This window comes from Sitodiplosis mosellana, unplaced genomic scaffold, assembly GCF_009176505.1.
Source record: "Sitodiplosis mosellana isolate CC-2019 unplaced genomic scaffold, AAFC_SMos_1.0 Smas_scaffold_27, whole genome shotgun sequence".
Classification (NCBI taxonomy): domain Eukaryota; kingdom Metazoa; phylum Arthropoda; class Insecta; order Diptera; family Cecidomyiidae; genus Sitodiplosis; species Sitodiplosis mosellana.
In genome coordinates this window covers 38767-50961 of record NW_022595269.1, presented here as the reverse complement: position 1 = coordinate 50961, position 12195 = coordinate 38767, and the positions used below count along the sequence as shown (strand labels likewise).

The following is a 12195-nucleotide window of genomic DNA, read 5'->3' as shown; positions in this document are numbered from 1 at the left end:
GCACTTACTGGTTCCCTTTATTATGAATATTAACTCTTAGATTTAACAAATTCATCAATAATTTTCAACAGCAGTTTCTTCCTTTTTCAAAGTTTGTGTGAGTTGAACGGCTAAAATGGAACCGGATAGAGATGATTGGGACGATACATTTGCTTCCACAAAGGCTATAAGAGGAAAAGGATCTCTTCAAGGACACATGTTTGTTGTGAAGATACTAATGCTTATTATGAAGAGAGTAAATCGGAAAATAAGACAATTTAGATTAGGCGCAGATGTTGATGCCGCTTTCCCATTCGACGATATAGTCATAAAACATCAAAAAGAATGTGGACTAATTCAAGCGAAGCATAAATTAAGTCCACATAAAGATATTAACAAAATATCGGAAGTTAAATTAACAACAATAGAGAATGGCGAATTTAGTTTACAAAAATACTTCATAGGTTTTTATGAAATAATTAAGAGAAACAGTAAACTTTTCGGCAAAAATGCTGAAAATATCAAAGATTTGATACTTATCACTAACACCAATTTTGTCGCCGGCTTTCAAAAATTGAAATGGGGTCGTTTCATTAAGCCTACGTTTCTTTCTGATTTTTTAAAGAATAAACCTCGTACAATTATTGAAAAATTCTTATATATAGAAAATAGTATGCAAAATGTGCAAATATGGACATTTGATGACACATTTTCTGCTGACATAGAGAAAGAAATTGAAGGATTGGTCAAAATAAAAAAAAGTTTCATTGAAAAGAAAATAACAAGCAAAGTTATTTACAAATACTCAATGATTTACGGTTCACGTGACTTAGGGGTGAATAAAACAAGGATTCATGATAAAATGCAGGAAATATACAATGAATTGTGTACAACATCGGATGAAATATCAAATAGAATATACAAAATAATTGAACAAGATGAAGTTGACGATAGAGGAAACAATTTCGAAAAAATGTTCTCGGATTTGGAAATATGTAAGAATATTTTAGATGATAATAAGTTTCCTGATTATGTTAAAGACTTCATGTTAAAATTTAAATTTATCACGAACTATCCGAGTGAGCATCAATTACACACATATATTTGGAATGAATTCGAGAAAATAATGAGTTATGAAAATCATTCTGTAATCGAACAGGAGGTTATCGATTATCTTAAATCTTATGCAAATACCAAGCAATTGTGTCGTTCACGATTTTATGGGAACAAAACTATAGAAAAATTGATTCAAAATCAAAAAGGAATTTATAGAGACAATATTAATGATAACTCGAGAGTTTTACATGTTTTTCCCCAATTATGCTAAAATGTTTACCGAAAATGTTCGCGATAAAATTTAGTTATTTTTTCGTTCTTTCTATCAGAATAAGAATGAAATAAAATGAAATATTGTTATAACCTAGGGGAATTTAACTCTTACGAGTTCAGCATGTTTTCTGTCAGTTTGCTTGATTCGCGGAAGTTCGACGCGTTCGTTGTACGTACTGACGCGCACGGTCACAAGTTTACACAAGTTTGTTTATGGTTTTACGCGTTTTTCAAGTTGTTATTTGACAACTAAAACGCGTTTCAAACAAAAAATCGGTTGTTTACGTGTATAAAGATTTTTCACATCCTTTCCAAAAGATCAAAGATTTATATAATTATAAAATGGACAAAGGAAATATTTTTAAAGAGCTGGAAAAAGTGTTGGAAGAAAAAGTTAATCCAGATAGATATAATAAATGGAACGACTGATGTGTGCGCGTCGTCCAGCTTCATGTTTGCACACGAACTCGCACAAGTTCGCGCATGTTGTTTTAATACGGAACTTGTCAACTGAGTGGAATCATGCAAGTTCTCTGGTGAATGAAACAATTTCGTGCGCGTTTATATCATTTTTTTTTTACAAGTTTTCACGTAGTTAAATCCCCCTAGGTTATAACTATACAGTAATTCACATACTAATTTTTGATTATACGTAGAAACCATTAAAATGTTTACCAGCTACTATTTTAACGTTGAAATAAATATAATGAAAAATTTCATTGATGCACATTTTCTTTGTGTTTTAATTTTTTTTTCTTTGAATAGAATGTCTGTGTCATTTTTAAACAGCCTCTCTGATCGTCTGTACAACTAGATAGGAAACGTCAAACAAGAACAATAAAGCGGCACCTGGCGACCGGTTGGAGAAATAGAGAATCATGCACATAGTTTGCTGTAACAAGTATGCATCTGTGTAAGTGCGTCTGTGTTAGTTCAACGTTTGAACTTCAAACGTTGAAAGTATGACACACTGCACTTTGTCCTCAGGTGCCGCTGTATTGTTTACTATTTTCATGATCAGAAAGGCTGCTTTTAAATTAAATAAATTAATATCACATCCATTTCGACTTTTATCTCAAATATTTTTCGCTTGATTACTTTTCGGCGCTTCGTTTCTTCGTGGGATGTACCAATCGGTGATTTTCTTGCTATTATCCGAGAAGTGAAGCTCAATATCTTCAAGTGATCGACTTTCAGTTTCCGGCATAATATTAAACATCAAAATGAGTCCAAGTGTTGCGATGACGCAATAAAACATTGCGATGCCAGGCAACGAAAGTGATGTTTCCAGGTCATAGTACGTTTTGGTGGTAGCAAAGGCCATTGTGTAGTTTATTGCGGCCGCTATACCAGCTGCCATTCCTCGAGTTCTGCAACAAATAACAAACAATTCATCAATCTTTCTCTTTCTCTTTCTCTTGCCCACAATATCTCATGTTTGACTTACTTGAAACTGAAAATTTCGGAAAGCATTTGCCATGGCATCATGAAAATGCCACAGTACGAGCAAAAGCTCCATAGAATCAGGCAACATGTTGGAATATAAACGAGTGCACTGTTTTCCAGCTCCGGCACCAAATGTGTTTTTCCGAATGACGTGTACCCACTTGGCAGAACAACGAAACCATAGATCGCGATGACGAATGAAGAAAGGCAAACTCCTGACAAAACCATCAAGTACAAGCAACGCTTCCCAAGGAATCGCACCAGACACATGAAAGTGATCGTTGCGAAAATATTCAGAAAACTTAAAATGGAAGTGGCAACATCTGGTTTCAACGGGCTTTGGTATGCTCTGAAAATTTGTACTAAGTAAGGAGTCATTGCAAAAATGCCTGAATATTGAAGGATGATAAACAATGAGATGACGATGAAGAACGGTTTCAACGTTCGTTTTCGCTTGAAATCAGCGAATTTTTCAGCCAGAGTGGGCAGAGCGTGAGTGCATTTTTGATTAAGTTTTATGCAGTTGTCGCATGATTTAGATCGTTCGTTGTAACGCTGTAGCGCCTCAAACTCATCAGCAATCACCTCTTTTGGCACCCAGCCCCGGAGCCAGCACAACGCTTTTTCAGCACGATCTCGGAAACCTTTGGAAAGGAGCCAATGGGGCGTTTCGGGAATAAAAATAAGTGTGACAAATGTTGTAATCGGCAAAAGCATGCAAATCAATCCAACTGTACGCCATGACAACTGCGTGTTCAGGAAATAAACCATCGCTGTTCCCATTGGCGTTCCAAGATTTGTATACGCTATTAACACACCTCGAATCGAAGGCTGACTGTAAAGAGATAAAAATGGAAAGTATTCATAAAAGATTATTCTTTCTTTGTTTTTACGACATTTTTTTATATTTCCCATCATAATTCTGTGCATTTAATTACGTTTTAAATGAACAAATGAGCAAATGTTTGAATAATGAGTGAATATAAAAATGTTATCGACTTGTTTTTTCATTTTGTAAAAAATCTTCGTATGAGATGAAAAATGAAGAAGGTTTTAGTGACGCTTTTTATGGTTCATTTGAAATCAAATATGAATTTATTCCAATTAATAGTCATTTTTTTATCAAAAAACCCGGGAAAAACGAAATTTGTCATGAAAATTTTGAACATCGTGTCATAAAAACACCTCAGCTTTGTATCATAGCCGACGAAGGTAGGTGCAAGGGTGAAAACAGCTCACGAAAGTAGGTGCAATGGCGAAAGTATAAATAAAATTTATTCCAAAATAGTCAAACTCACCAAATCTCTCCAACGTAAGTCTAGGAGGAAAAATATTTAAAAAACATATTGAACTTCTTGATTTGCATTTTGTTTGAATTTAATGATCATACCATGATAGGCGCTTCCATCAACCCAATGCCAAAGCCCAACAATGAATTAGCGATGAAAATTTCTACAACACTTCGAGCATTGTAGAGCAAAAACCAAGCGAGAGCATAGGGTATATTCACAATCATCATTGCGCGCCGACGACCCTGAAACGGCAGACAGAATGAATAAGCGTCAGATAATGGAGTAAGCAGGAGAGAAAAAATGATCATTGAATTAATTGATTAGGACTTTGTTTTCTTCATTTCTTGAAGGCAGAGGGAAAGAAGAAAAAAATAATGCAAAAAGAGAGAAAATACATACCAAGTAATCTGTGAAAAAAAAACGGGAGTCAAAATGAATTAGCGTGAGATAATGAAGTAAGTAGAAGCGGACGAAATGAGAGAATAACAAACGAGAAAAATGATTATTTTGGAGAAAAAAAAAGAAGAACAGTGCAAAAAGAAAATACCTGTAATGACGGCTGATAAAAGACTACCAATTGGTTCGCAAATGAATAAAACGCTACCTAAAATGTTCAAAAATTGGTTTAAAACAACTCTTTTCTCCTTTTTTGAATCCAATCAACGTTTAGTATTTACCTAACCATGATGCCTGTGTTTCTGTAATGCTGATGGTTTCTCCAGCATTGTGTTCATTCGATTTGCCCGTCAGGGCAGGTATTACAATGCCAGAGAATGAAATGCACAGGCCGAACTCGAAGGTTAGCATCACCTTCACTGTGGTTGCCAGCACCTTTGGAAAATTCATGGAAAAATGTTAATGATCAATTCTCTTTGATTTCGAATGAAGACAATTTTTAGATGTTTTTGGACTTTCTTTTGGAAAGCATTTGCTTCTTTTCGGTTTTCATTTTCACATTTTAATTTTTCATATTCGATTTTTCTTCGAATTCCGTCAAATTTTGTTCAAAGATTTTTCAAGTTCCATCAAAAAAAAAAATCAATGTGTTACCAAGCAACACTTTGACTCAGCGATAAAACACGATTCATCTGCCCATTGACTCACTTTATTTACTTTGTTCACACTCTGATATCTTTTTGAATTGAAGTTGTTTATTTTTAAAACATGATGCGACGCGACTTGAAAACTAATTCCATGAGTTGTTTCACTTTTGATAAAAGCTTTGAAGAGAATGAGGATAAGATTACATTTGGATTGGATGCGATTTATATTCAATTACTTTAAATTCCCAACTTTGAACTTCACACTAAAAAAAAAACATCAAACTTCAGGAGAACTGGGGACTTTTGCTTCTTTTTTCCACTTTATTTCGCTTTCTTTCATCATGAATCAAGATTCTTGATCTTTAAACTTCTTATTTTCCCATTTCATTCCACCGTTTTTTCACCAATGTTCATGACAAAAAAGTTTTGTAACCATATTGTATGGCCATGGCCATGCGTGTGCTATGTCTCTTACCTGTGATGAAATGCGTCGCAATCGGTATGAACCTTTGACGTCATCTTTTTGTTTTGCCTCAATTCCAACCGTCATTGTTTTCACGTAAAATTCGCAAAAAAAAGCCCAATTTGCAACGAAAAACCAAGTCCAAGTTCACGGTATCAACGCGACTGAAGGACACTTAAATGTCAGTGTCGCCGTCTGAAAATGATTGTCAAATGCAATCGAAAACACAACTGAACATTCACCACAACCAAAACATTCACAACTGGCGCTTACCCGAGTGTCGTGATCATATTTGCATGATTTGAAAGCGGCGATTTGGCATCTGGTATCTCAATTGTAGATTAAGCCAAGCAATCAAAATTTTTGTCAGGCCTAATTTATGATGTCACTAGCTGAACTGATAACAGTATACATAGTTGATACAAAAAGAAACAAACAATCAATACGACTCAAAATTAACAAATTGCAGAAGAAAATAAAACAATTAGTGCTATCGCTATTTCTACACTTCATTCACCGCTTTTTGATTCTTTGTCGTTCGTATTGGAATTTTTTTCGCTGTTACAACTGACAAGTGCAAGTGATAGCACAAATTCAAACTAATAATTAATTTAGCCGTAATCTTTCGAGTGTTAATATCACTTTTTGCTGACTTTGTTCGGAAACGGAGCCGTCTATCGTTTATTAATTAGGACTTACAGTTTGTATTCAATGTTTTAATTAAAATTGATTGCAAAAAAGTTGCGGTTTTGATTTCAAATTGATTTTTAGGTTGCATGCGATTGACTTAAGGGTTGACAAAGATCAAGTTTTAACGAGATTGAACAATATAGAGTCGATGGTTTTTGATTTGAATCGAACGACTTTCATTTTATTTTTTTTAATTGAATTATTTTATTCCACTCATCCACTCAACCACTGCCTTCCAAAAAATCGATTGAACATCTTTCGATCAATGATCGAATCAATCATGTTGTTAATTGATTCCATGGCCAATATTTGTTCGCTTCCGTTGTTTTCATGATCGATTGGTCAAGGGAAATCATAATCTGAGCTTGCACATGATCTCAAAAACTTTTGCCATTCATAAATCAATCAATTTGTACTTGAATTAGAAATTCTTTTCGTTTCATTTCTCAATTTATAATTTTAAGGGAATTTTGGAACTTAAAATTGATTTCTTTTCCATCCGAAAGCATGGTATGTGAGTAGATTGAGTATTTCTTTTCTTTTCTTTCTTTTCTTTCTTAATTTTTTGTCCGGATTCAGAATAATAACAAAAGTAATGCATGTACAGTGCACACATGCACCATGGTGCATGCATTTCAAACCAAAACTTTTAACTAAATTGCATTCATAGCAATCGGTTGCAACTTTTCAATGTCAAGCTTCAAGTAAATCCAATTCATTTGTGATTCATGACTCGGTTTTAGTTCGTATTTTATTGAATGTGTGTTTTAGTGGCATTTTTGAACGATTTAATGCAAATTCTTGTAACTTTGTTTAGATTTTCCCTATCAAGTATTCTATTTTTATCACTTTTGCTATGGGAATGGAGTCAAAGTAGAAATACAGAATATCTTATAGTAAATATGGGAATTTTTTACTAGTTCTACCTAGTGATGGATTCGAACGTTCGTTCGTTCGTTCGACATGACTTAAAAAATGGTTTTCTTCGTTGTTCGGACAAACAAATTTTTTTTATACAAAATTTAATGTTGTTTGGACCGAACAACGAACAAAACAATTTTTTTTGAATCATGTCGAACGGTCGAACACTAGTCTAACTTTCCTTTTGCAAAAACAAACTTCATAAAGATCATACATTGTAATATTCGGTGAGTGCCACTAAAAAAATATCCACACTCATCTAGTGCGTGAGACGCATGGTCACTCATTTAGTGAGTGAGACGCACGCGGATGAGATGAAGCAAAGCGAAAGAGAAGCGGGCAACTCCATACGAACCAACGATATAGCGCGCAAACATTTCATCACTCCGTCGTTAGAATACGGACACAAACACAAACACATACCCCAAATATCAAACTGATTTTTGTTTGTAACTTTGCTAGAAATGGTTCTTGACTAATCTGTCAAACATATACCAATACATTGCGCCTGAAAGGCACATAGATGTCGCTGGCAGTCAGGTTTCTCTCAATATAAAAGATATGCACAAACACGTAGTACCCATTGACTCTATGTTCTAGTTGCGCGCTTCCCTTTCGCTTTGCTTCATCCCATCCGTATGCGTCTCACGCACTAGACGAGTGTGGATATTTTTTTAGTGGCACTCACCGAATATTACAATGTATGATAAAGATTTGTATTAAAATGCTGTCCTGTGCATGAAAATACCTTTGTTTCGTGTATAGCATATTGATCAGAAAATTGGTTAATAATTTCTATGTTTTTCTTTATTATACTATTCTATGTGTTTTTTTTTGTACAATTTCACGTTTCACAACACAATCAATTGCTTTATTTTTCAATGAAAAATATTGCTTTTCCTTCCTACAATCGATTTTTTCTAATATATATATTGACAATCTATTTCACGGTTTAATTTTCAAAAAAGTATTCTAGATTCAATGAAAATTCAAATTAGATTCCCGTTGAAGAGTATTTCCTTTCACAGATTCAAGCATCAATAACAAAACCACGATTATCACAGCCGATTCGAGTGTTATTCTTAGACCTCCCATCCGGCCCGGAATTCCGCAAATTTTGGCTTGGAATCCGGAATTTTAGAGCGATTTTTCAATGAATTCCGCAAATTTTCAACTTTGAATGTGTTTCAAAAAACATAAAATTGTCCATATCAATTCATTCGTTCAAAATAAAAATGCGGCTCACATACACCAAAGCACACCAAACCATTTCATACAAATATAATGACTGTGCATTTGTCGATCGAGAAATAAGCAATCAGATTAATCGATTCTCTTATGTCCTTTTTTCGGTTAATTTAATTTTTGCATTATATAACTAACAGCGATAAACACACTTTTCTGCTAGTGTATGACACAATTCATTTAAGACACAAATACATTGATAGAGCGTTCAATACAGTTAGCAAACGAAAGTGAAGAGTGAGAACGAAAGAAATGAAGAGTAGAAATCAGTTGTTTGTTTTTATTCGAGGAGCAAAGTGTGTGCAATAGCCGATTTTGGTAGTCTTACAATAATTAAGTTAAAGATGTTGAGTGACGATCGGTCAGAGTTGACGTTAAATAGGATTCGTTCGATGGCGCTTGTTAAACTCAACACCAATCAAACTTGCACCGAATTTTTCAACGAAATCAAAAATGAACATTCTTCGTGCAATAAAAGGTGGACAGAAATACGTGGAGAGTGCAAAACGAATGCACAGCCGGGTTTTGCAACTAAATCAAGAAACTGATAATTCGGGAGACGCAAGACAACGCGATTGTTCTTGATTAGCTTAAATGCAAATTCTCATTTATTTGATATTGCTTTAATTTCATTCTGATATTTCACACTTTTGATAATATTTGATCAATTTTTTACTGTTCCTTTGTAATTTTCCTGAGAACTCTTGAAATAAAACGATATTTATTAAATTCCGGAAATTTCCGTAAATTTTGAACCCGAACTCCGCGAATTTTTTTGAAATCCGTACAAAATTCCGGATTTTTCGTAAAAATCCAATGGGAGGTCTAGTTATTCTTGAGTGAATCGTTGCCATTTTCGAGCTCAAAGCCATTTTTGACGATTTCGCCATCCCCATCACCTTTCGTTTCTTCCAGCTGTTCCGTGGAAACTCGAGCAATTTTGCGATCGGTGAGTTTTTTGGAATTATCCGAAAAATGGAATTCAATGTCTTCCAACGTGCGATTTTCCGTTTCAGGCATAATATTGTAAATCAGAACCAGCCCCAATCCAGTGATAATACAATTGACTAGAGCAATTCCGGGCATTGATAGTGATGTTTCCAAATCGTAATACGATTTTGTGCTGACGAAAGTGAAGAAATAGTCTAAAGCTGCCGATAATCCAGATGCAATACCACGTGCCCTAGAGTGAAGAAAAAAATTGAGATTAATTTCGAGATTTGACGTTTCAACGTTTGAGAAGAGCGCACTTGAATGGGTAAACCTCCGATAACATTTGCCAGGGCACGGAATTCACACCACAGTACGAACAGAAGCTCCACAGAATCAGACAAACGAATGGTATGTAGGTGAGATTTTTATTTCCCACTGAAGCGGTTGAGTGATCGAATGAGTTGTAGCCGTTTGGAAGAAATGCAAAACCATAAGCCGAGACAGTGGCCGAGCATAGAAATACCATCGTTAACATTGGAAAGTATAATTTCCGTTTGCCTGTGAAGCGAATCAAGCATAAGAACACTATGTTCGCGAAATTATTCACAAAACCAAGGATGGCCATTGCTTGATCCGGTGCGATCGGGCTTTCATAAGCTTTTAAAATTTGGCCAAGGAATGGTTTCATTCCAGTTATACCGGTGAATTCAGCGATTACCATCAGCGATACCACAATGAATAACGGCTTGAGCGTTTGTTTGCGCTTTAGCTCCCTCAATTTCTCAAGCATGGTCGGCAGTGGATGAGTACATTTTAAGTCCTTTTTTATACAAGAACTGCACGATTTTGAACGTTGACTGTACCGCTGAAGCACCTGGAATTCCTCAGAGACATTTTCCTTTGGTGCCCAGCCACGCAGCCAACAAAGGGCTTTTTCAGCATCATTTACTCGATTCTTTGAGAGAAGCCACAATGGTGTTTCAGGAACCTAGAAAATATGAAAAACTTTTTTCAATTCACATTCGATGGAAAAATCGACTTGAATTTTGATTGAAAACTTAAAAAATGCAAAAGAAAAACATTTCAAATTACACAAGTGCCATGCTACAAAGCTTTCAACGCTGCTAAACACTTACAAAACAAAGCGCCAACACGGTAAATATTGGAATGATCATACACACTAAGCCGACCATGCGCCACGGCAGCATCGTATTCAAAACGAGCACCAACATCATTCCGAACGAGCCAAATACATTGGTGTACGCGATGAGAATCCCACGATATGAAGGTTCACTAGAATCAAAGTGTAAAATATTACGTTACAGTACGACACGTTATACGACCCCTTATAAAAAAATTAGTCTAATCTCTGTGCAATTCAAAACCCATTTCGTTTTTCATTCTGTGCAAATGACTGTAAATTTAACGATGTTTTGTTTCGTTAAAAACTGGAATTCTCTTAGGAAAGTCTTTTCCAGCCAAAAACTTACATAATCTCTCCGATATAAGTAATGACCTAAATATCAAAATAAATTAATATTAATAGGTGCAGGTAAATTAATTAATGAACTATTAATAATAGATATAATTGGTTGATTTACCGGGGATTCCATGAGGCCAACACCAAGACCAAGTAAAATGTTTGCGACGAAAATTTGCCAAACACTCCCAGCAGTGTACATTAAAAACCAGGCGATTATAAGCGGCACATTCACGAGGATCATCGCTCGTTTTCGACCAAAAAAATCTATCGGCGAAAAGGCGAATCGAAGAATTCGATTCGAAGATTGTTTGAATTTAAAGCAATATTAATTTTTTATAAATTCCAAGATAAATACCTGTTATCAGAGCGGACAAAACACTGCCCAGCGGTTCACAAACATACGCGATGCTGCCTATTTTTGATTACAAAACTGTTTATTTATGAATATTCAAAACTTTAAACTGTTTGCGGTTTCCAAATTCATTATTTAAAACGAAAAATTTTCAAAATAAATTTTAATAAATAATTAATCGAAAAATGTCCACAAGTTCAGAGATAATTAGGTGAACAACAAGTCATATGAGTTCAAAATTCAAAATTAGTTCTTCAATAATAGTTAAAAGGTACCTAGTAAACAACATTAGGGTCATGAGCCATTACCTAACCATGAAGCTTGAGTTGAAGTGAGCGAAAGTGTTTCGTTGTGATTGTGTTCGTTGGTTTTTCCCGTTAGAGCCGGAATAATAATTGATGGAAATATCCCACTCATGCCCATATCAAAGAGTAGCACGGTTGTAGCCACGAGCTGTGGATCATCAGCGCCAAAAAATAGAGCCAAATCAAATATTTTTGAGTAAGAAGATAAAGACACATTCAAAATTTGATCATAAAATGCATGATTTAAAGTCACCAGAATTAAAATTTTAACAAAATAATCAAAAAAATTAGCGCGAAAATCCACAGAAAAATCACAAAATAATGAAATAAGCACAAAGAACCAATGCGATGGATCGAAGTGCAATAAATAACACAAACACCGAAAATATCACAAAGCATCTCGGTAAAATTAACACAAAAACAGAATCTCTGCCTATGTCTGCTATGAAATTTCGATCTACGAAAAAAAATTCACAAAAATAGTTTTAAAATAAGTCCACACCTGTGATAAAAACCGCCGAAATGTGCTGATTTCCTTGATTCTTCCATCATTTTTACTTGTTTTTTCATCGACTGACATTCTTTTCGTTGTGACTTTTCAAGTGTGACACCCAAGCAAAAGTCAATTGCAAAACAGCGTGCTGTTGAAAAGCCAAATACGTGTCGCTGATCCAACCACCAATGTGAGGCACTAGGTTATTTCTTCATAATCCG

The 12195-nt window shown here is 34.9% G+C and overlaps 1 protein-coding gene across 1 annotated transcript in view; it reads right to left on the bottom strand.

Annotated features, from left to right (window-relative positions):
- Positions 1–2022: 2022 nt before the first annotated feature.
- Positions 2023–12195, bottom strand: part of LOC129568866 (uncharacterized) — an 11363-nt gene continuing 1190 nt past the window's right edge. The window contains exons 4-14 of the mRNA XM_055447195.1: positions 10943–11088; positions 10832–10857; positions 10478–10634; positions 9659–10329; positions 9237–9591; positions 4729–4877; positions 4446–4593; positions 4145–4288; positions 4053–4072; positions 2756–3589; positions 2023–2678 (exon numbers count right to left, since the gene is read on the bottom strand). Coding sequence (XP_055303170.1) covers positions 2384–2678; positions 2756–3589; positions 4053–4072; positions 4145–4288; positions 4446–4593; positions 4729–4877; positions 9237–9591; positions 9659–10329; positions 10478–10634; positions 10832–10857; positions 10943–11088 — 2945 coding nt within the window. The 3' untranslated portion in view covers positions 2023–2383. The remainder of the gene's footprint in view (positions 2679–2755; positions 3590–4052; positions 4073–4144; positions 4289–4445; positions 4594–4728; positions 4878–9236; positions 9592–9658; positions 10330–10477; positions 10635–10831; positions 10858–10942; positions 11089–12195) is intronic.